The following is a 23,685-nucleotide window of genomic DNA, read 5'->3' on the forward strand; positions in this document are numbered from 1 at the left end:
TTCTCTCGGGGGCCAAATTTACAGTGTGGTTTCTGGCTGAGGGCCGCACCGGTGGGGGCGGGGCCAGTGGGGGAGGGGGCAGGGCTAGAGCAAAAAAAAACTATGACCATGAGGTTGAACACTGGCCACTGCAGCGGACGCCTTCATCCACTGAGCCACCAGACCCGGTATGCACACATATCTATCTATCTATCTATCTATCTATCTATCTATCTATCTATCTATCTATCTATCTATCTATCTATCTATCTATCTATCTATCTATCTATCTATCTATCTATCTATCTATCTATCTATCTATCTATCTATCTATCTCACTCTGTCTCCCTCCCTATCCATCTATCTATCTATCTATCTATCTATCTATCTATCTATCTATCTATCTATCTATCTATCTATCTATCTATCTATCTATCTATCTATCTATCTATCTATCTATCTATCTATCTATCTATCTATCTATCTATCTATCTATCTCTCACTCTGTCTCCCTCCCTCTCTATCTATCTCTCACTCTGTCTCCCTCCCTCCCTCCTCCGTTCTCCCTCCGTCTCCCTCCCTCTCCTTCCCTACCTCTGTCTGCCTCTCTCTCCCTGTCTTCCCCCCTCTCCCTGTCTTCCTCCTCTCCCTGTCTTCCTCCTCTCCCTGTCTTCCTCCTCTCCCTCTCTCTCCCTCCCTCTTCCTCCCTCTGTCGCACTCTGTCTTCCTCCCGCTGTCACCTCACCCCCTGCTCTCACTCCCTGCTGCCCTCCATCACCTCACCCTGCTGTCCTCTGTCACCTCACCCTGCGCTGAGACGGCTTCCAGGGAATGCACACGGCCGCCGCACCCAAGTACTTCACAGGTCTTTTAAAGACCATTCACTTGTTAATGAGACTTTGTTGTATTTCACCTCTTCTTAGCGCCCCTGCATCTCCACTCAATCAGAGGGGAGATGCAGGGGCGCTAAGAAGAGGTGAAATACAACAAAGCCTCATTAACAAGTAAATGGCCTTTAAAAGAATCGCCCGGCCTCACAGCTCCGCGCTGCTGTAACCGGCGGTGTTCCCTGACAAGCACAGGGCACAGGCACTGTCTGCAAGGTCCGCGGGCCGCCAAGGAAGGCTTGCCGGGCCGCTGACGGCCCGCGGGCCGTACTATGAGTACCCGTGCTCTAGACCTATTTTATCATCACACTCACCGCACTACCTAGCCCACACACCCGCACTCACCCTACAGCTCCATCACCAAAAGATCTTCACCAAAGAACACCTTCGCGGGTGCCCGTCGGGCATTGCAGCGCCGGCCCAACGAGGAGCAGGCCCAATAATGAAGCATGCCATCCTTCGGGGTGGGTGAGGGCACTTTTTTAGAAAGACCTGTCTTTCCCCTGCACCTTTAGGAACTGCATATCTCTTGTGTCTCTCAATACTACTAAGGAGCATTTATGCATGACCTGCTTTAAAAAGCTCCTGGATCCTCTTGTTCAAGAACATGTTTATTTTGCCAGGTCGACATGGGAGACACACAGGCCCCAATGGCAGGCCTGAGACATGTTTAAAGGGATACTTAAGTAGGTGGCACAACCACTGCTGCAGGCCCACTAGTAGCATTTAATTCACAGGCCCTGATTACATGCAGTATCACATTAATATGGACTTACAAGTACATTAAATGTGCACATTTGGTGTAAGCCAATTTCCCACATGTTTTAAAGGAGAGAGCACAAGCACTTTAGCACTGGTTAGCGGTGTCCTAAGGATAACAAAAATAGGTTCAGAAAACAGGGTTTAAGAAACTGGGTTGTTGGTTGACTGGGGAGTGAGCCCTGGCCAAGCAGCACCCACAAATCGTGTCAGGGTAAGGCACAAGCAAACCCCAAATTAACCTGAGCTCCACCCAGTGGTAGTTTGGCACAGAGCAGTCAGTCTTACCTTAGAGACAATGTATAAAGTATTTGTAAAACACTTAAAATGGTAACACAGCGTAAACACACCACAAAAGAAGCCCACAACAGAGTTAGAAGAATAGAGAGGTTTTTAATGAATAAAACAAGACCAAAATGACAAAAATCCAATCAGTAGAACCGGAGATACTGAAATAGAGTGTTTTTAGAGAAAAGAGTGCCAAAAGGAGTAAAGTACCAACTGTGGATATCTGGTCATGCCAGACCGAGACAAATCACAAGTTCACGACAACCCTGATTGAGAGAGGGCTGGCTACATTGACCCAGCTAGACCCACTAAACAGAGTACCTTCAATCCTAGCCTGTGTAGCATTGTGTGGGTCGGCATCAAAGATGTGTCATGCAGCTGAAGTGAATTGTTGGGTCCAAGATGTGGCGAGGCTGCAATGTGGAGTCCGGCTTCGTCCTTGAGGCTACCACCACTGAGAGTTGTGAAGGCCTGTGCCATAGGATGTATCACACAGTGGCAGTTCTAAAGCCGATGTGGGCTGAAGCTACAATGAATGTCTTTGTGACTGGTCCAATCCTCGCAGTAGCTGAGATGCATTGGTTCTTCCCAGGGTGCTGCAGAATTGGTGTGACGGATCCGCTGGGTCCAGAGAAGTTGACAACGCACCTTTAGCCCACTTCCAAGGGCCCAGGACTGGGATGGGATTACTTGGCAAGGTAGACTCATAGATGGCAAAGCACAGGTGCAGATGCAAGGTTGTTGGAAGCCTGGTATGTCCCTGAGGTTTCAGATCAGGAGACCAGTCATTTAGCCCTTGGAGTCACTCTGGGTTTTGGTTTCAAGAGAGGCAGGTCCAATCCGTCTCACCCAGGCAGGAGGGCAGCAGGCTTCAGGTCAGCACAGCAAAGCAGGAGTCCAGCAGATTGGCAGTCCTTTAGCCTCACAGCAGTCCTTCTTCCTGGCAGAGTATCCACAGGTCCAGATGTGTACTGCAGAGTTTGTGTCTGAGGTCCAATATTTATGCCCATGTTGTGTCTTTGGAGTGGGGGGGAAGCTTCTGGGGGTTTCCCTTTGAAGTCCTCAAGCATCCTGCCTTCCCTGTCCTGGCTCCAGACTAGCTGCAGGGGGTTTGCAGTCCTTTCTGTGGAGGCAGGACATAGCCTATTCAGTTGTAAGTAAGGCTGTGCTGAGCTCCTACTTCCCATACTGCCAGTGATGGCCCGTACACCTAAGCTCCCTATTGTGTGTGGCTATTTAGTAGGAATACACAAAGCCCAACCGCCAGCTACACCCAGTTATGTGACCAGAGACAGTTAGCATTTTAAATTTCGATTCCAAAGACAGCAAACCTGAACTGGTCATCTCTTCCCATTTGGAAATTACACATATAAAATGTAATAAGTTAATTCCAATGTTATTCTATGGGAGAGAGGCCTTGCAGTGGTGAATAACAAACATAAGAGTTTTTCACTACCAGGACATGTGAAACCTAAAGGTGCATGTCTTACTTTTTAAATACATTGCACCCTGCCCTCTGGGATGTCCAGGGCACTAATATGTATTTAAAATGAAGGTTTGGGGCTGGCTGCTTAAGATGGTGGCACAACCAGTGCTGCAGGCCTACTAGTAGCATTACATTTACAGGCCCTTTGTACGTGACTAGGGACTTCTAAGTAGACAAAAGATGCCAATTAGGGATAAGACAATGTTACCATCTTTAGAGGAGAGAGCACAATCACTGGTTAGCAATGGTAAAGTGTGCAGAGTCCTAATGCCAGCAAAAACAAGATCAGAAAAAATGGAGGAGGAAGTCAAACCTCCCTAAAGCTGACATGTCTAACAAGGAGATTGAAGGCAAGGTATTTGGGTATGACCCTGCAGAAAGAGCCAAGTTCAGCACCCAGAGAGATGCTAACTGATCTTGTTCACTTTTAGTGAAAAGGAACAACCAGATGTAATGTTGCTAACTGAGACATGGCTCCATGAGAGCTCAATGCAGGGTGTTACTTTGGCTATTCCTTCTGGCTATTACATCACTAGGCATATTTCATTAGGCATAACTGAAGGCGGGAGCGCCATAGCATTCAAATCTGCATTAGGTTGTGTAATTTCTACGCTCTCTGTACCTGACTGTGGAAGCATAATTATCCCTCTTAAGTTTTCTGACATGTTTGCATTTTCAGGGCCTCTCATTTACCGCCAGTTTTCTGACATGTTTGAATTTTCATGGACTCTCATTTACTGCCCTCCTGGGAACCTGACACAGTTCCTTCAAGCGTTGGTGGAAGTAATAACCACTCATGCCCTTACATTTTCCAATTTTACTCTTCTAGGTAATTTGAATATCCACTCATACAATGCTCACAAGCTGCTAACTTACTACAAGATTTAGCCGCAATTCAACTGACACAATTGGTGAAAAATTCCTAGCATAAGACAGGCCATCTTCTACAATCTGTGTTCCCTAGTGAACCTGAGATGATAGTTAACACGTCTTTCTCCATGACATAATCATACCAATTTGTAGTCCAGATTCTGATATTTTCCCCTAATAACCTAGCCACCCTTTAACATGCCTGGCATGGGTAGGGTGGTCTAAATTGAAATGCTGTAGACTTTGATCATCTACTAAATCTCACAAAGCCGGAATGTGCAGATAATATAGTGGGAGCAGATCTTATATTCAAAGATTGATAACTTTTATGTTAGATAAAACCATCCCGCTTTGTGATCGGCTGGGTTTTGTGGTCAAAAGGCCGGCCCCATAGTTTGACTTTCAGCTTCAGGCGCCTAAAAAGAAATGTAAAGGCCTAAAAAGAAAATGGAGCAAGAACTATGATGCCCCTAGTAAATATGAGTATAGTAAAGCAATTAAACATTAACATGTCATTAGGAGAATGTGGACATAATACTTTGCCCCAGAAAATGGACAGTGCAGGTAATTCAGCAAATAAAATGTTGACAATTGTCATATCCATGCCGCAAACACTCCAACAGTTGTGTATGTTCTGGCCTGCTGCAACGACAGATTATTATCCAGCAAAATATTGGACTTATATGCCTCTTTCCCTGGTCAAGGAACAGATCCTTCCCAGGGAGAAATTTCTAGTCTGACCGAGGCCCATAAAGAAACACTCTCTTCTTTTCTTTCCATAGAAGATTATCTGTCAGTATTGATCAGCAGGCTTAAACCAGGTTCTTCCCTAGACTCTTGATCCTCCCTCCCCCATATCCTTAATCAGGCTGCTGCGTTTATCTGTCCAGAACCAAGGAATATCATATCTTGAATTGTTCCATTCTCAGTGTAGTGGTTGCTAAGGCTTGGATACATGCAAATTTGAAACCTTTGTTAAAAAAAACCTTCTTTAGATCCCTCGCAACTGGAAAATTACAGATCTGTATCACTTCTGTCCTTTATTGGAAAGGTCTTAGAGAAACACATTAATAAGCAATTGTATGGATTTCTGGAGCAGAACAGTCTTCTTTACCCTCCCAGACAGCATTCCACCCGGGTCATAGAATTTGAGTTTACAACCTTGTCGGTGGCTCAGGACCTCAAACTGACACTAGATCAAGATGGAACTTGTTAAACCTTAGCGTTGCTATTAACACCATATCCCATACGATTCTGCTTGCTGGGTTAAATAACTCTGGGGTGCCATGTGGCATGGAAGTGGTTATCTTGCTTTTTTTAGAAAACCAGTTTTCAGGTCTAAGAATATTCCAACGATTCTGATTAAGTGTCGGGTAACTCAGGGATCTTCCCTGAGCCCCACCTTGCTCAATGCAAATGCCAAGCCTCTGCCAAGATAACAGTAGAACCTAGTGTCAAGTTCTGCTCTTATTAAACTTTCCCTCTGAAGACCTTTTTTCATGACGTGCATTAAATACACTATTACACAAGATCAAGCAAATCAGAACAGTGTGAGGTGCTTAGCAGAATAACACACGAAATAAAACAAAAGGGGGATTTGTTTTTAGAGCAACTGTATCCTTTCTAAGTCAAAAGATATTCCGCTAACACTGTCTGCCTATCTTAAACATATATTGAGCACACAAGAAACTATTAAAAACAGAAACCAGGTGTATGCATGATATCAGTCGTCTCACAGGAGTAGGCTGTATTAATGAATCTCTGAGACGAAACACACATCTACTGATGCCTTTCATTATTAGAAGACAACGGGGTAAGAAAGATAAACAACAAAGAAGGGGCTGGTTCTTCAAGATCAGTAATTAGGACTTTAGGAATATTTAAGCGAGGGCAAAGAGGTAATCCGGTAATACATAACTCAATATCTCTAGCTGGAATTAAAATTGATTTTACCACAATGCCATCAAGTAACTAAAGAGATTCTAAAGGCATTCAGTAGACAAGGGTTATTATAAAATTGATTCCTGAAACATCTGGTGTGAAAAAAAAAGGCCTACCATCATAGCATCACATTATTTCCGTGACAGATTAGCAACCTTTATGAAAGTACAGGGAGCACTGTGGGTTCTCACATTCTGAATGCTGGTCCTGGTTTCAAAGGTGTGTCACACTAACCTCATTTATAAGCGATTTCTGTCTTTTTTCTGCTTTTTTGAACTGCATAAGTCCTGGGCGCAGGTAACCCTAATTCCATTGAAAAATAACTAAAAAAATGTATTGTAAGCAGTCATAATAGTCTTACTAAAAAACAGCCTACGAGCATTACACATGAACATTTAAAACTGATCTCATGTCTTTTTCTTACATAGAAAACAAAACATGAGAACAGTAGCAACAACATGGATTTTAATTTGATTCACCAAAAAAGAACGTCAACAGATTAGCTCCTTGGTATATGTGTGCAATAACAACTGGTTTACTATCAGGCTTTTGAGGGGAAAATACACTTCTGCAATTGTCAAATTCATTCCAAGAAGTGTAATGAGACACTTTCTTAAGCATTTTAAAAACACACAACTTATATTGTTTAGAACTTACATGGTATAGTGGCACCGTGTTGCTCTCAGCGAGAGAAAAATTTAAGACGTCTTGTTGCCCAGGATCCAGCCGCACATTGGACGTCAGCAGGGATGGGCTTATGGGGAAGTTGGGGCTTCCTGGGTTTTTGCCCTTTTTCCTTGACTTTCGACCCGTGTCTCGCTTATTGTCTTTCTGCGTCACTGGTTCTTCCTGAATGACCAGGATCTTGTCATCACTCAGATATCTCAAGAGCGAGTTCTCAGAGTCAGTTGTTGGAAGAAAGAGGAGAAAAAGACAAGAAAAAAATGGATAAAACAGATGCTAGCACATCCTTGACATAGTCGCTGAGGAAGGTCTGGCAGTGAAGTCTAGTGGATATATCATAATGAGTTGTGCTGGATCAGTACAGAGCCGAGTGCCAGTTTTTTGTGTTGAAATTGACTAAAGTTCATATAGAAATTGCAATTTCTCCGAGTTAATGTATGAAGTTCATATAATAACTTGGATAAATTTGGAGTTGTCTGAACATGCGATCAGCTCTGGACTCAGCAAATTCTCATGCTATGGTTGTCCCAATCACTTTACTCTAAAAATCATCTTAGCTATCACCCACCTCGTGCTGCACAGTTAAGTCTGTTGTTGAACAATAAAGTTGGAGTCTTTTTTACAAGCCAATTGAGCCACCAGTGCGTCATTAGTTTGATGCATTTTGCGTGGCTTTTCATGGCCTAATAGATATGGAGTAAGGCAAAGCAGTGCAAGTTGCTACGTTGCCTTACTCAGCATCAAGGAGGCATTCAATGGGCGTTGTGGTGGGTGTTTACATGCAACACACATGGATATTGATGCATTCCCAGATTTACAAGGACTTATGAACCTGGGAATGCATCAAAAGCCTATGCCTGCCCAGTGGAGGTGAAACAGGGAGATATATCTTTATTCCTCCTCATTTTTTCCTCTTTCTTTGTGTGCTGCATTCTGAATCACTGTTTCTGGTTATAGATAGTACCCTGGTTCCATGTGAGTAGGGTGTCCCCTGTTTCCTTTCCAAGACTGCATTCTGCATAGTCATAGTCATAGTCAGAACTTTAATTGCACATTAAACTATTATGATTGCAGCCAAGTAACAAAAAGTTGTCATGCACTCTACCCCTGCAAAACATAGCAACTGACTAGAATATACTGGCTTCCTGTAGTATTTTTCTGCAGTGGCGTGGGAACATATCTCCCTGGCCAAAGAGGGCATTGAAAGGCCCAAATTAGATAATAAATTCAAAGCTGGTCAGAACAGGGGTCCTAAAGATATGTTTGGCCCAGGGCCCCCAAAATCCTTAAGATGTCCCTGAGACCACTCTTCCTGCCTCCACTCCTCAAGATACCAGGCCTTGTAAAAGCTTGCAGAGTGCCTCCATGTCCAGCAGGAGATTGTGATTCCCTCTCCTATGGTACCCACAACCACAACCAGTCAATTGAAGTACAATAGGACCTCATTCCTTCAGTGTCAATGTTTAATGTCCCCAAGAGGGAGACAAGAGCTACTGCCACTTGCTCAGGAGACAGAGTTTAATAAAAGTCACAAGTTCAAAGTGGCCCTCCCACTCTGTAGAGGGATTCAGCCATTGTGCGGGCCATCATTTTTGTCCTGTTGCTTCTCTTCTCCTCAAATGTTCATCCTTTACAGGGTTTAAAAAATGGTGGTGCATAGTTATAGAAGATGGAAATTCCCAAGCCGTTCAGGGCTGGCACCCCCCTCTCCACCCTTAACTGATGGAAAGCAGACTCTTGCAGTCAAACCTGCTTGCACAATATTCCTGGAAGAACACAGATGTTTGTTTAAAAGGACATTGCATCACACCTCTTCTCTGAGTCAGGCTCTCCACACACATATCTGATTTATTTTCTCAAAGCAAACACCTCTGTGGTGCCCGGAGTTAGAGGGCTGCTTCACTTCCTTTTGTCTCATTGGCAATATAACACCAGTAGTTGTCAGAAAGATAGAGCTAATCACCTTGTAAACATCGTACCACTTTTTCTGCCAGTAGAAGGAATATCTCCCAGGATGTATCTATTTTTGCAGGGGGGCAACTAATCAATAGAGTAATTAACTGGTTTAGAAGAGCAGTTCAAAGCATGAATTCTAATAAGGCTGGCTTGGGGAAATAAGCCCAAGTACATAAATTAATTTATATAGAGCAAAAATGACTCTGGATATGTATTGTGGTCCAGATATTTAGAGGAAAAGATACATCAATGACGTTCTTAACTTATGCAACTCAAAAGTAAAGTTTTGTCCACCCTTTACCAAAGGTTAAAAACCGATTAAACACTACCTATTTTGCAAGAAGAAAAGGGGAATTTCATATTGGATATCCACTTGCATTATAAAGCCTTAGCAGACCAGTAACTCTGGGTCTCATCTGCCACGCTGCTAGCTGGTGCCGATGCCAGGCTGAGTTAGGCAGGCAGTCCGTCTCTTTGCGTCTACATATATCGATATATGTGCCAAGCTGTACACTTCAATCGGCTTTATTTTAAGAGGTAGGCACCGACAGTTGCAGCGAAAATCGACTTTAACAGAAGCTTATAATTGGTGAGGCTCCATTCGGGAGACTTTCAGCAGTGGTCTAAAAACAAAAAGAGTGGTGGGTTTGATGGATCAGAATCTGCTTCCGTACTAGGTCTCCTGATATATATGTGCATCCTTGTTTTAATAGGATGCATTTAACTGAATCCAGGATGCCAGGGGTTACATTTATGTAATATGGTAAATCACATTGAAGAGATCTTGTGACTATTAGAAGAGCTGTTTCCCTATGTAAAGTAAAAAAAGCATTTGTTCACCACTATTCAATCACTGTGCAGTCTGTGAGGCAGTAATTTTTTTTTACTAATGTCAATTTCACAGTACTGTGGCAATAAACTCACATTTGACCTTTCACTGTAGTAATAAATGTGTGAATATATCTTTATTAGAACACAGCCTCGACAAAATGTGTTATTGGGCCATCAGTGCCATGGCATGGCACAGTGAATTCAGACCTAATGAACCCATGAAATCCCCCACTTATGGTATGCAACGCACAGAATGGATGCTGAGGCTCAAGCCACTACGACGTATTGCTCTTGGTTGTGCAATCGGCAAAGTGGTGTATTGAGCACAATGAATTGCGTGAGACATGGTCTGCGTTCTGTGCATTGCAAGCCAAACTGGTGATTCTCATGCTTGTCATATTTCAACCGTGTATTTTTAATGTGGCCCAGCACCCAAGCTGCTGTGGGTCACCTCTCATGAGTGATGGTCCCGCCCCACACCCATCAATGGTAATAAATAGCATATTACACTGCGCATCTGCCAATCAAAGATATTTCCGTCTCCCATGCTTCTCACCCCCTCCACCTTCCTTCTGCCCCATCAATCCCTCACTCACATTTACCATGGGCTTAGAGAGTGTTAATTCCAATGAAATAGGGAATAACTTGTGGAATTCCTACCAGTAAAACTGGGCACCCCCAGTAGTACAAAACTGGCAGGGTGCTGCCAGTACTGCCCTCCTCTTAATCAGAACCCAACCCGGTACTAGACGTACAGAAGAGGGAACATTTAGTAAAATTCAGCACTCAAAACTGATTCCACTCTACACATGCAGGGAAGGGCTCACATTGTTTGAAGTTCAATTTTCCTTCCTTAATACAATTATTTCATTAAATAAAGATGGAACATTGTGAAGCCTAGGCCATACCTTCATGCGCCATGTTTTGTGCCAACCACCCTGCAGTGAACTTCGAATTGAATGTTGCCTTGAATTAAATAAGTTAAACCTGGGGTTAACCATTAAAAATGTCAACATTGCAATTCTAGCTCCTTATAATGACAACATCGAGTCAAAGGCGCTAACTTATACTGTTTGCCTGTTCTTTAAAGCAGAGCATAAATCTGATACATTCACTTCCCAGCAGACTGGTATATATATGAGAAATCAGTTAATGATTGGACGCTGAACGGTGCCACTGAGGAGGCTGAAATTAATTATGATTTGTTAAAGGTTGTTCCGTGTTAGTATCCTGAGTTCCTTCTTCAAGGTCTATTAAACCTCAAGAATGTGTTGAACCTGCCATCAGGATGGTCAGACAATGGCAACATACCTAGCTGGTCAAGGTTTGAGAGTAATTGAATGGAGAAAGACCATTTTATTTATTACTTATTTAGTTGCTTATAGAGCGCCCGAATCACCCCATAAGGGTATCTCCGCGCTAGGACCACCTAAATGAGCTGATGAGGGACGATCATAACAGCTAGGTTTTCAACAATTTTCTGAATGCCAGGTAATCCGTGCATTGACGCATGTGAATGGGGAGTTCGTTCCAGAAGTGTAGGGCCAGATGGTGAAAGGCCTTACCACCTTGCCGGGATTTTTTAAAGCGCGGGACTTGGAGCAGGGCTTTGGTTCCGGAGCAGAGGGGTCTGGAGGGAACAAAGTTAACAGATTTATCATTTAGGTAGCTGTGGCCTAGTCTGTTTACAGCTTTGTATGCCATACAGCAGATCTTAAATGTGATCATTTTCCGTATTGGCAGCCAGTGTAGTTTTTGAAGCAAAGGGAGTGAAGCGGTTCTAGGGAGGGCATTGGTCACCAGTCGGGCCTCGGTGTTCTGAACCACTTGGAGTCTGTTTAAGGAACTTTTATTGGCTGAAATCAGCAGCGCATTACAGTAATCCAAGCGGCTTAAGATTTGAGCCAGGATCAAGGTTTTCCTGGATGATAGTGGCAAGAAGGGGAAGACTCTTCTGAGCATGCTGAGGCTTTGGAAACAAGCTCCAACGGTGGAAGAAGCATGATCTCCCAGTGGGAGTTTGTGGTCCAACCGAACTCCAAGGTTTTTTACCAAATGTTTGGGACATGGGGTAGGACCTAATTCTTCTGGCCACCAGCTTGGGGACCATTTCACAGTGGCTTCCCCAAATAGCATTATCTCCGACTTAGCTGCATTGAGTTGGAGAAAACTGACTTTCATCCACTCCGCTATGTCCTTCATTCCTTCAGCAAAGGTGTTCTGAATATTGGAGTTGGATTTTTCAAATGAGAGGAGTAATTGGGTGTCATAAGCGTAGGATATGGGGATAAATCCCAATTTCCTCAAAAGTCTCGCCGAGGAAGTAACGTAAATGTTAAACAAAGTGGGGCTCAGGCATGAGCCCTGTGGCACTCCCTTGGTCACCCTGGTAGTCAGTGAGTCGAATGGGCCTAGGTTAACGGTCTGAGTTCTGTCGGACAGAAAGTTGGACAACCATTTCAGTGCATTTCCTGTGACCCTATGCAAATTAAACAATAACTAGAGGTTCTGTAATAGTAGTAGGTCAGAATGATAATAATATATTTTGAAAAAACTTCAATGCTTATGTCCATAGAGTATGGGCTAGTCTCGCAGCTAATGTACTCAGTCAGTTTTGTCTTCAAAGTTGGTACTTACGCATGCAAATGTTCTGCTACTGACAGGTTTCCCACATGTGTAAGTAGCCACTACAAAAGTAGCAGTGGTCCCTCCGAGGCAAATATAAGGCATTGATAAGGAAAATGCAATAAAACATGCCCACAGTTTTAACTATACGGGAATCCACAAGTATTTGTAAAGCCTATATCAGACTTATGTCTACTTCCACGTGTCCCCCTGAATTATACGGGTGTGAGCCGTTGGGTAGATATAGTCAGATGTACCAATCAAGACCTTAATAGGGTCATTTCATTCCTTTCAACTGAAAGAGGTACCTGCTTCCTGGGACCACGTGCTGTGAAGCAGGGCCAGCTTTAGTGCTGATGGCGACCAGTCAGACAATAATGTTTGGTGCCGTCCCCCTTGGCCTCCTTCTCCGATTCCCTCACTACCCCTGGGCTAAAGTATATCTTGTCTCTCCGTGGCCCTTCTCTCACATATGTTTAATCTTTTTAAAGCACCGGTAAAGGCTGGCTTTATTAATAAGAATGTATATTTACCCAAACTAACCCTTTAAGCAACATTATGAATAGATGATAAAAGACTGGGGAGAAAAAACATAACGTCCTAACCTATTTTATGCAGTTTGCATGCAGCTCTTTGAAGACAGTTCTTAACAGTCACGGTTGTGTCTTATGAACTACGGTAATAGAAGGATCTCTGTAACAGAAGCAGTGATCCACTCAGCTATCCACATAAAATAGGGATCAGTGATCTGCTTGAGACGTGTTCTTTGCAGCAGGAATAATAACCCTCTGTGCTACTTTATGGAGAGTCAAAATTGCAACTGGAGGGGGCGGAGGGGAGGGTGGCGCCGATCAACCCCTGGTACCTACGAAACCCCACGATCCGTGCAGACCTGGTTAAGTCCCTGGAACACTATTTTAGTGACAACGTGGGGTCGGTGTCTTCCGCCATCTCCCTTTGGGAGGCCTTTAAGACGGTGCTCCGGGGCCAGGCTCTGTCTCTCATTTCCCATACCAAAAAATGCGAGGCGCAAGAGGTTGTTCGGCTAGAAAATGAGATCACCGAGTTGGAGATTGATTTGGAGCAAGGTGTTACGGATGACAGACTGCATGTGCTGGCGCTTAAGCAGGCCGACTACAAGGCGCTGGTTACCGAATCTGCTAGGAGTATGAGCAGGGAGAAACAGGGGCGTTTGTGCGATATGGGTGATAAGGCCGGGAAGTTGATTGCCTGGTTGGATAAGAAGGAGAGAGCGAGTCGAGTGGTGCCGGATGTTGAGAGGGTGGATGGTGTGCGTGTGACGGACCCCGGTGATATTGTTGATTGCTTTGCGGAGTATTTTCACGGGGTTTACTCTCCGGTCTCAGAGCGATCGGAGGAAGACTCTCGACTACTGCTTCGAGACATTGCTCTGCCATCTTTATCTGATGAGGATAAATTATTGATGGATGCGGCCCCGTCGCCGGATGAGATTGCTTTGGCCATTCGCTCTATTGCCTCTGGTAAGGCCATGGGTCCTAATGGCCTTCCCATCGAATTATATAAGTTGCGCCCAGATAAGATTGCGCCGTATCTCCGGGACATGTTCCTTGAGGCTCAGGCGGTGGGTTCCCTCCCCCCTGACCAACGTCTTGCTACTATTGTTGTTATCCATAAGGAAGGGAAGCCGCGGGATCGGTGTACTTCTTACAGGCCTATCTCTTTGTTAAACGCGGAGCCCAAAATCCTTGCCAAGGTACTGGCCAATCGCCTGATCCGGGTTGTGGGCGACCTGATTCATCAAGATCAATCCGGTTTTATACCCCATCGCAATACCGCTTTGAACCTGCGGCGACTGCATGGCGTTCTCGCTAGAGCGCCATTCATCCGTGAGCCGGCCATTTTGGCGTCCCTGGACGCCACCATGGCGTTTGACACCTTGGAATGGCCGTATATTTGGGCAGCATTGGCGAAGTTTGGGTTTGGCCCGGGGTTTATCGGTTGGGTGAAATTGCTTTATGATAACCCACTGGCACAGTTGGTGGTCAACGGACGGGTGTCGGCTCCCTTTGTTTTGGGTAGGGGCACCCGACAGGGATGTCCGCTGTCGCCTCTTCTCTTTGCGCTTTGTTTGGAGCCCCTTGCGGAGTGGCTGCGGTGGCACCCCTCGATGCGTGGCATTAGATGGACGCCGGAATACGAGGATCGTGTCTCCCTATATGCGGACGATATCCTCTTGCATCTCCGCGCAAATCGCTTATTGTATTGGTGGATGTGTTGAGCTCCTTTGGTCGCAACTCCGGATTGGTCATTAACTGGGCTAAGTCTTGTGTGTACGTTCTCTCCGGGGAGGCCCCCCCCTTCCACGGGGGTGCCCTATCCAGGTTGCGCAGTCGGGGTTCAAGTATTTGGGAATCTTTATAACCCTGGACCCGGTGGCCCGGTATGAACGGAATCTTCTCCCCCCCCTTCAGCGCCTCAGGGCGGATGTGGCGGGTTGGCGGCGGCTGCCGCTCTCGCCGCTCGGCCGGGCGGCGTTGTTCAAAATGATGTCGCTGCCGCGCTTTTTGTACGCCCTGTAGAACACTATGGACGTAGTGCCGGCCCGCTATTTTCGGGAGGTGGAGTGTCTTCAGCGTCAATTGTTTTGGGATGGGCGGCCGTGGATTGCTCTTGCTAAACTAACCCTACCGTGGTATGATGGGGGGGTCGCTCTCCCTGACATTAAACGATATTATTGGGCCTCCCAGTTGGCTGCTATCAATCACGGGATGTATGGGCCTGCTTTGAACCCCGCTTTTGAGATGGACAAATTGTTATTGCCAAGCGCGGATTATAATCGAGCACTATACTCGGAGTCCCTTGATGCAAGGTTGACTGGCCCGACGCGGGTCGCGGTGCAGGTGTGGCATGCAGCAAATGCGGCGATGGGGTGGAGGGATCGCTTGACTCGGGCAACGCCATTGTACGCTTCCCAGCGTTTGGGTTATCTGTGTACTACGAAAGGCTTTGAGAAATGGGATATGATTGGTATCAGCAAGGTAGCGGATCTCTGGACGAAAGGGAAATTTAAGACGTTCGACATGCTGAAAACTGAATATCAGTTGAACGATAGGGAATACTTTCGGTATGCTCAGGTTCATCATGCCTTGTGTTCCGTGTTCCCAGACGTGGCGGCTATTCCAGAGTATTCCCCGTTGGAAGACAGAGTATTGGACGGCTATGTGCCGGATAGCACCATTTCGCTGATTTATAAGAAGCTTATCAATGATCGAATGGGTTTGCTGACCTCATTGCGGGAGACATGGATTGCCGACGGTTTGGAACTTGACGACGAGGATTGGGTGTCAGCGGTGGCCTCCCCGAAAGAGGTGGCTATCCCGGCCCGCTTGCGTTTCGTCCAGCTTAAGATACTTCATAGAGTGTACGTCACGGGGCCTGGTTTGATGCGTATGGGGTATTCGGTGGATGGTCTGTGTAAGCGAGGCTGTGGACTACTGGGGACTTTCCTCCATATCCTGTGGGAGTGTCCGGAGGTGACTCGGTTTTGGTGTAGAGTGCATGCGGTGTTAGAAGAAGTCACGCATGTTGCCTTGTTGCCGGAGGCACGGAGATGTTTGCTGAATGTCTGGGAGCCGACTGATTACAATGTGATGCAGACGCAGTGGGTGACTCTGGGCTATATGCTAGCGAAGCGTGACATTGCGCAATTGTGGGGCTCCCAGAGGCCACCAACGGTCTCAGCGTGGAAGGAACACATGGACTGGTGTATGTTCAGAGAGAAAATGGTGTATGTGGCGAGAGGCAAGCCTGGGAAGTGGATTAAGGTGAGGGGTCCCTGGAACTCCTATCGTGGAGGTATTTGCGCCCCGCCCCAGACGCGTGAGATGGATGCTGCCCTGTCTCCCTAGCCCGCGCATTCCTATATGCTCCTGCGACATGCGAATTTGGTTTCTTCTGCCTGGCCCCCCCCCCTCTGTCTCCTTGGGTTTGTTTACTCCTTCGATGCGGGGAGCACATGTTATTGCCATTAACCCCCTCTGCCTTGTGTGTGTGATGTTTTTTGTTTTTTCAAAATATGAAACCTTTCTTTGTTTGTTTATGGACTGCGGCTGCGGCCGGCTGAGTTGATTAGCACTCCAGTAGCTCTTTTGTTGCTTCATCGATGTAATGTTAAGCTGTGCCTAGGTTTACACTGTGCATTAGCGGCCGGCCTGTTGGTTGTAGGCCCATATTTGTATATCTCTGAAACTGTAATAAAGGTTTTTCAAAAAAAATAATAAAAAAATTAAAAAAAAAAATTGCAACTGGACAAAACTCCACCTTTTTCTCTAGCAGGAACATTAACCACAGGAGTCGTCTTCATATTTTTTTGCTGCCTGAAAACTGGTTGGGGAAGTAACTCTGCCGCGGGTGTTTTTAAATCGGAAGTAATTGCTAAACACAGCAACCCCCCAGAGGTCAGTGCCCCCTCCTCAGATCAGCTTCCATTGCGGCCACACCAGCAAGGCCGGAGTGGCTGTAGCGGGCTTCGGGCGATTCCTCGGTGGGCCGGAGGGTTGGGTGCCGGTTTTCTGGCCTAGGAGGCCGGTTTTGCAGCAATGCTGCAATATCGGCCCCCAGAAACAAAAGCGGTAGCAGTGCTTTTTACTAGCACCCCTCTCCCCACCCCCTCTCCTGCCGGTCGAGCAGCAATCTGCCAGGGCTGGTTGCTGTTCCCAGCCCTGAGCACCAGTCAAACCGTCCTCTGCTGTGAAGGAGGGAGCGTGGTTCCAGCTCCGAGCTGTAAAATATGGAGTGCCCTCCAACCCAGGAGTTCACAAAGTGTTCATAATTAAGAGCTTGTTCAACATGCCTTTTGCTGTTTTCATTGGATTTCATGTTATGTTTTGCTATGGTGTGTTTTTTGCAGAGCACATGCCTGGCACTGAAATGTGGTAGACGGTATAGTGAGAGGGGTCCCACACGCTGATTGAAATAGGCCCTATTTATCTTCAACATTTTCCATTTTTGAATGACTTTTAAACCAAGGAAAGACCATTGAAAACCACCATTCATGAAAACAATATTATTGACTCTATACATCTAGAGATTTACGAATTCTTTGGGAACCGAACTCCAGTTTAGTTTGCAGCAACAGTTTACAAGGACAATCACTAGTGACATTGTTCAAACACCTTTTTGTAGCAGAATAATTATTTTTTAACGTAAAATGGTGGCATGTGCAACAGTGCTGTATGCTGCAGTTAGTGCGGTACTGTCAGTCGGCTCAGATTTCCAATGGAAGATAAAAACACACGGACAGGCTAATCTCCCACAGACAGACGCCAGAGCCAGAGAGACCTTAGCTGTGCCTAGAGCAGCACCATGGGGCCTGCAAGCTGTCATTATTTGAGGCTGATTCAGCCAGAGTATATCATTTTTCTCATACGAGCAATATGCAAATCAAATGAAAATAACTATATGAAAAATGTAATGCTATGAATAAAACGAGGAACACTTAATGCATGCCTATGCACTCTGAGGTGGGGCTGTAAGCTATAACTTTTAAGCGCCTTCATCAGACTTTGTTTAGTTTAATATCTGACTCAAAAAGCAGCAGCAGGGTTGTATGTCAGAATTTCTATCGATCACTAAAATATTGTGCTAGGAAAATATAATCTCGAAAGAACTAAAAATGTTTCCCTAAAATAAAGAGACACAGTGGTGATGGGCCTGAATTTATATGAACAAACCCCAAAAGGGAAAGAAAATGCCCTGGGAAACTTTGTCTCAAAACAAGTTTATATTTATGTAAATCAGATGAATATATACACAAACAATGCTACAAATTTGGTAAAGTAGGTGCTCAAGGTGACAGTGCGGAGCTACTGAAATATGCATGAGAAAATTAAAGAAAAGGCACGATACTGACTGTCCACAGAAGGAGTCCAGGAAGAAAGTCTGAAAATATTGTGACTCTAGGCACTGAAATTCTGTACAATCAATGTTTAGTCAATATAGTGAGGACGTCAGCGTTTCAACCCTGTTGTTTGCTTAATTAGAGAGACATCATCATGACAAGGGATGGCGTCATCATTCAAAAGATAATGCAGACAGAGGAAAGGAAGTATGTTACAGAAAAGGTAGTGGATGTCATGAACCCATTCTGCTGTCAGGGGCTTACCGATCGGCAGGGTGCTAAAGACATGCAGGGTCTCTTTAGCTCAGGGAACCATTGGCCTTTCTTTTGACTTTAGCACCCAAGCTCTCAGGAATACTGGGCAGCCCCTCGTTTAGTCAGAGTATCAGCTACCAACATATAGTGGAGATGGCATATATGGATAAGCTTAGACTTACAACTCTTAACTCCACGTCTACATTCCTTAAAGATTTACATTTTTAAGGTATTTCTATATAGCGTTCATTTTACAAATCTACGCTCACCTATATGCTTATCTTCATGAGAAGTTTGTGGTGGATATTCTAGCTACAGTACTTTTTTAGAAAAATATTTCAAACTCAATATTCCCATTGTACATTACTATGACACCCTTTTCAGGGTGCACTCTTGGGCTGTACTGATGCATTCCTAATGTAGAATAGAAATGAATAGACTAGACTAGAATAATTATCAGTACTGACTAGGAATGGAATGACACAGGTTTTGTATGGCCTGCAAGTCATTGTTCTCCTAAACGCTGCTAAACTATGTGCATGAAGAGGCCAAGGTGTGCTTTTGAGAGATCTTTTAGCATATTCAGGGCATTCTTAGTGATACTAGCCACCTTGCTGCCATTTACCAACCCCCTGATCCTTTTCTCAGATGTCAACATTTGAATCATGCCGGTGCTGACCTAATCCAACACTTAATTGAGTATATTATAATTTTTCAAAGCAGAATGCCCCACTTCATTGTGTGTGTGTGAAGGTGCATTAATGTTTGAAGCACAGAAAACAGTAAGCTGAGAATGACAATTAACATTTTAAAAGTGTGCCTCTAAGTACGTCTATCATTGCAGTGGAAAGAAATTGTAGGGAGCCTTTATAGGGCAACCAGATTCATCAAGAGTACCACTGTTATTTCACTGGTAACATACCCAAGCAAAAGGGTGCTGGGTGCAAGAAACACCATTGGCTGTATTGCATACAATGTGCCCTGGCAGCGTAACAGGCATTTGCATCCTTTTTTTGCATTTGAGGAGGCACTGTAGTATTACAGAAGGGGCCACAAACACTTGCCCAGCCACTTCTGTAATATCGATTGCGCTGGTGCATATGCAGCACCAGCACTAGCTGGAGAGGGCTTTCCCTAAAGTACATGGAGGTATGGCCCCATGCAAATGAAGGAATCCCTTTGCCTTTGCACCCATGCCTTGTTATGAATCCTGGTGCAGAGGCACATTGATAGTGCGCCATAAAAAGGCGGCCCATCATCAGTGCACCCCCTAAAGGGGGAAAGGCGGTCCAATTGACACTCCAGGGGTTCCCCGGCAGGCAGGTGCAGTCACTCACTGCACCGGTCTGAAAAGGGATCTATGCCTGATCTTTAAAGTGCAAGCGGCTGTCCCTGTACTGTGAAACATGAAATGGTTTGTAAGCAGTATATCATGATATTGGCAACTGATATATGTAATCAGCATTGTTTTGAACATATAATGATAATAAAAAAAATGATAATAATAATATATTTTTTTTTAAATGGCTTGTAAGCAGCCACTCCCTCTTGCATTGAACGGGCTGATCCCAGGGCAAGCATGAGTTCATTGCTTCCCTGAGGGCAGTGCACTCAGGATAATCAGGAACACTGTCCTGATCTGTGCCAGGCGCACCTATTGAAAGGTGTGCCATTGCACAAACTGGCACACTGTTCCTTATATATAATACGAGCCCTGCTATAGGACAATGCTCACAGTTTATACAAATTAATTCTTTTGCACACCTTTGCAGCAGTAGAGTGTAGTGACCAAGAAGGATGCTGGTGGATTGGATGTGCAGACAACTCTGTTTTTAGTGAAAAGAATGAAAACGCACTACCCATGCTAATTTATTCAATTTAAAATATCTAAGGCTCAAAAGTCTTGAAGAAGTAACACTGTAGTTCATGTGCATTATTGTGTGTGCGAGCCACTGCCAATTACATACATGGATACATAGATGAAGTAGAAAAGTTCAAAGAGCTATAACCAAAGGGACATGAGGAGTGTGAGGGTAAAACAGAACTTTAGATGGAGGAAGAGATCATAAGAACCTACCATACTGAAGACCCCAAAGAGACACACAGAACAGTGTACAGGAACCAGAAACTCTGAGGCCAAAAGGATTCCAGAGCATCAACCAAATTAGTAATACCACAAATACTGAGAACCTGAATGCATGAAGCAATCCAGAATGAAGAATGTCATCTTGGATAAGCTTTTTAATGACTTGCCATCTTCCCAAAAAAACCTTCTAAAAAAGGACAACTAGTAAAACAGAAAACTAGTAAACAGGAATCTAGTCAGGAAGAGATATCAGAAGTCCTCGCATCAGACCTAGTTATATGGGAGAACCATGCATTACAACCAGATGCAAGACAAATCTGTTTTCTAAAATAATAAAAAGTATAATAATAATATCTTTTTTTATATAACAATTAATATCTCATATCTGCCATTAATAAGCATAGTAAATTGCAGAAGCTACCTTTGAAATTAATGGTATCCATTTTAGAGATTTGTTGGGGAGTGAGTGTGCGCAACTATTTTAAGTAAAACCCATAGTGTGTTACTATGTATTTCAGATCACACTCCAGCTATAGTTATTCTCAGCAGTTTCCCAAATTACTATGTATTATACGAAATATAGAAGTATAGAAGGGGAGCTTCCAATGACGAGGAATTCCAAGTTGCATCATATAAATGAGAATAAAGTTCAAGTTGCCCATAACCACTTGGAATCCAGAGGTGGAAAACTCTACAGTCCCTTATTTATACTTCAAAAATAACATTTCCTGTTGTCCAGCCACCCTCGTCAACCTGTGTCATTAGTGTTCTCTACTTCTCCAACAACAAAGAATCTACCTGGCGTCACTCTCCCAAGCGACCCATGTTGGTAACCTTACCTATCCCAAAAACACCACATATACCAGGAGTCCTGCCACTCTCCCTCACCACACTTGGAACTCACCCACCTCATCTCAATATTTAAGAAACACTATTATCTGCCGTTTTGCGACCACTCCCATCTTTGGCATAATAATCCCCCACCCAAACTTTTTTTTTTAAATATACCTGCCAGCCCACCCTTCCATTCACATAATTTTCTCCCTCACTCTACCCCGCTCAGACAACCATGGCCATACTGACAGTTGGCTCTGTGTGATCTACTTGTCAGCACAGCTTGGAGGAAGTTTTGCAGATCTGCTGAGACTAGAGAGAGGGAAGAGTGATGACAGAATGTGAGAAATATTCATGCTAGTCTGGGTATCTGGAGACCCATGGGAAGTGGTGGATTAGTGTTCACCAGAGCACAGGCTTCAGAACACAATTTTTGTACTGCTCTAACAACAGAGCGATGAATAATCTAGTTGCAATAACCTGTGCTCCTCCAAGTGGTTTCCAATGACGGCAATGCATAATATGAATATTACCTGGAAAGTATGGTTGAAACATACAACAAATACGAATGAAAGTCAAACAGTGTCTGCATAAAGGTCAAGAATCAATCAAAAATTCTGCACATTAGATCTTGTCAGAAATTGGGTTATTAATTTGGAAGGGGTTGATCCCTACCAATTTAATAAAAACTATCTGGTTAAGGTAAATACAGTTTAGAGACACTTTCTGCTCAAACCCTGGTGGCTATGGCACAAGCGGCAGGCGATCCCCAGAAAAGTGTGTGTTAAGTTCAAGCAATACCAACAATTTTAAAGTAAAACACACTACACTAAACAAAATCCCAAACTAATTTACATAAAATGTAATGGGCTAAAAACACGAAGATTATCAAAATTGGATAAGAGAAACAGGAAATATGTTTTTTAAAATGTTTTATGGGGAAAGCGTCTATAATGGTAAAGTGCCATTTAAAAACAACTGTTTGTGATTGACAGGAACCAACAGCAATGGAGCAGAGTTCAGGTAAACTATATGGGCCCTCCCAGTCAAAGTTTTTACTTCGTACTTAGTCTCCAAAATGGAAGTTAAAATCTTCCAGTGATGCATGGTTCAAGGATGTTGCCAGCGAGGGTCCTACCAAGTCAGATACATTATTTTCAAGCTCTTGCTGAAGCCATTGGTTTTGGTGCAAAAACCTCAGAGCGGGACTAGCTGGAATTTAGTGCTGCCAAGGATGCTTCAATGGTCGCATAGATTTGCTACCTTACCTTCAAGCCTAGTCGTTTTATTGAAAATAAATATCTTACACTGGGGCAAAGCTCAATGTTGTAGCCAGGCGGGCTTCATCTTCAAAAGCCTGTATCCTGATAAGCCTGTTTTAAATTTTTCAGTGTATCAAAATTTCCAAGTGGGATTCACTGGGTTTTCTTGCCTTCCTGGGGGTGACCTTCCTGGGCAAGCCTCAGCATCTTGTCTCAGTCCTTTGGAGGTGAAAAATGACTAAGTCCCATTTCTCTACAACATCTCGGAAAGTTCTTGTTGGTGAGTCCTGAAGCCCTTAGCTCCTCAGCATAAGCTTATAGTCACCAAGTCTCTCTCCATCCAAGTCTACTGCAGGGCCCACTCCTCTGTGGTCAGCTGACCTCTCTTGGCATAAGGAGTAGTTCTGCTTTTTGTGTCCCTAAGGCAAATAAATAGGAGGCCACCTCTTGACCCTTGGAGGGCAGTTCTAGTCTGTGAGTGCTGGTATGGCCCATGAGTCCTTGAGTGCTTTAATCATTGACAGAGCCTTTTTTTCTGCAGAAATCAGGTGTTTTCTACCAGAAGGGACCCTTTCTTCTTCATCTGGAGTCATCCAAGTTCCAGGAATGATCTCAGCAGCTAGTGGTTGAGATGCCAGTTTTATCCTGTGCACTATCCAGTGACTGGGAAGATTCTGCCACTAACATGACCCTCAGACAGCAGTTCCATTCCCTGAGTGCCAGTAGATGTCAGGAGCCCTGGGGCCCTTATGTCCTTTAGTGAGGCATCTTCCAGCAGGAGTCTAATAACAGCAAAGTAATTTTGTTCTTCAAGTGGAGTCTTCCCACATCCAGGAATGCTAAGTAGCTGAAGTGCCAATATTATGCAGTGATTGGAGAGATTCTGCCACCCAATACTATTTCTCTCAGTCCTCCAAGTCCTTTAGCAGCAGTTTCTCTTTGCCCTATGGTAAAGGTACCAAGGACCCACTATTTCAAAATGTCAGAACCCTTTTGCTACAAGGCGGACCCACTGTCAGCTCCTTGGCCACACCCCTGTTAAGATGAGTTCTCCTCCCACC

At 44.5% G+C, this 23,685-nt stretch overlaps 1 protein-coding gene across 1 annotated transcript in view; it reads right to left on the reverse strand.

Annotated features, from left to right (window-relative positions):
* Positions 1–23,685, reverse strand: part of LOC146829166 (connector enhancer of kinase suppressor of ras 2-like) — a 1,989,112-nt gene that overhangs the window by 782,473 nt on the left and 1,182,954 nt on the right. The window contains exon 13 of the mRNA XM_085606439.1: positions 6,868–7,117. Within this exon, the coding sequence (XP_085462565.1) occupies positions 6,868–7,117 (250 nt within the window). The remainder of the gene's footprint in view (positions 1–6,867; positions 7,118–23,685) is intronic.

Source organism: Triturus cristatus, chromosome 5_2, assembly GCF_964204655.1.
Source record: "Triturus cristatus chromosome 5_2, aTriCri1.1, whole genome shotgun sequence".
Lineage (NCBI taxonomy): Eukaryota > Metazoa > Chordata > Amphibia > Caudata > Salamandridae > Triturus > Triturus cristatus.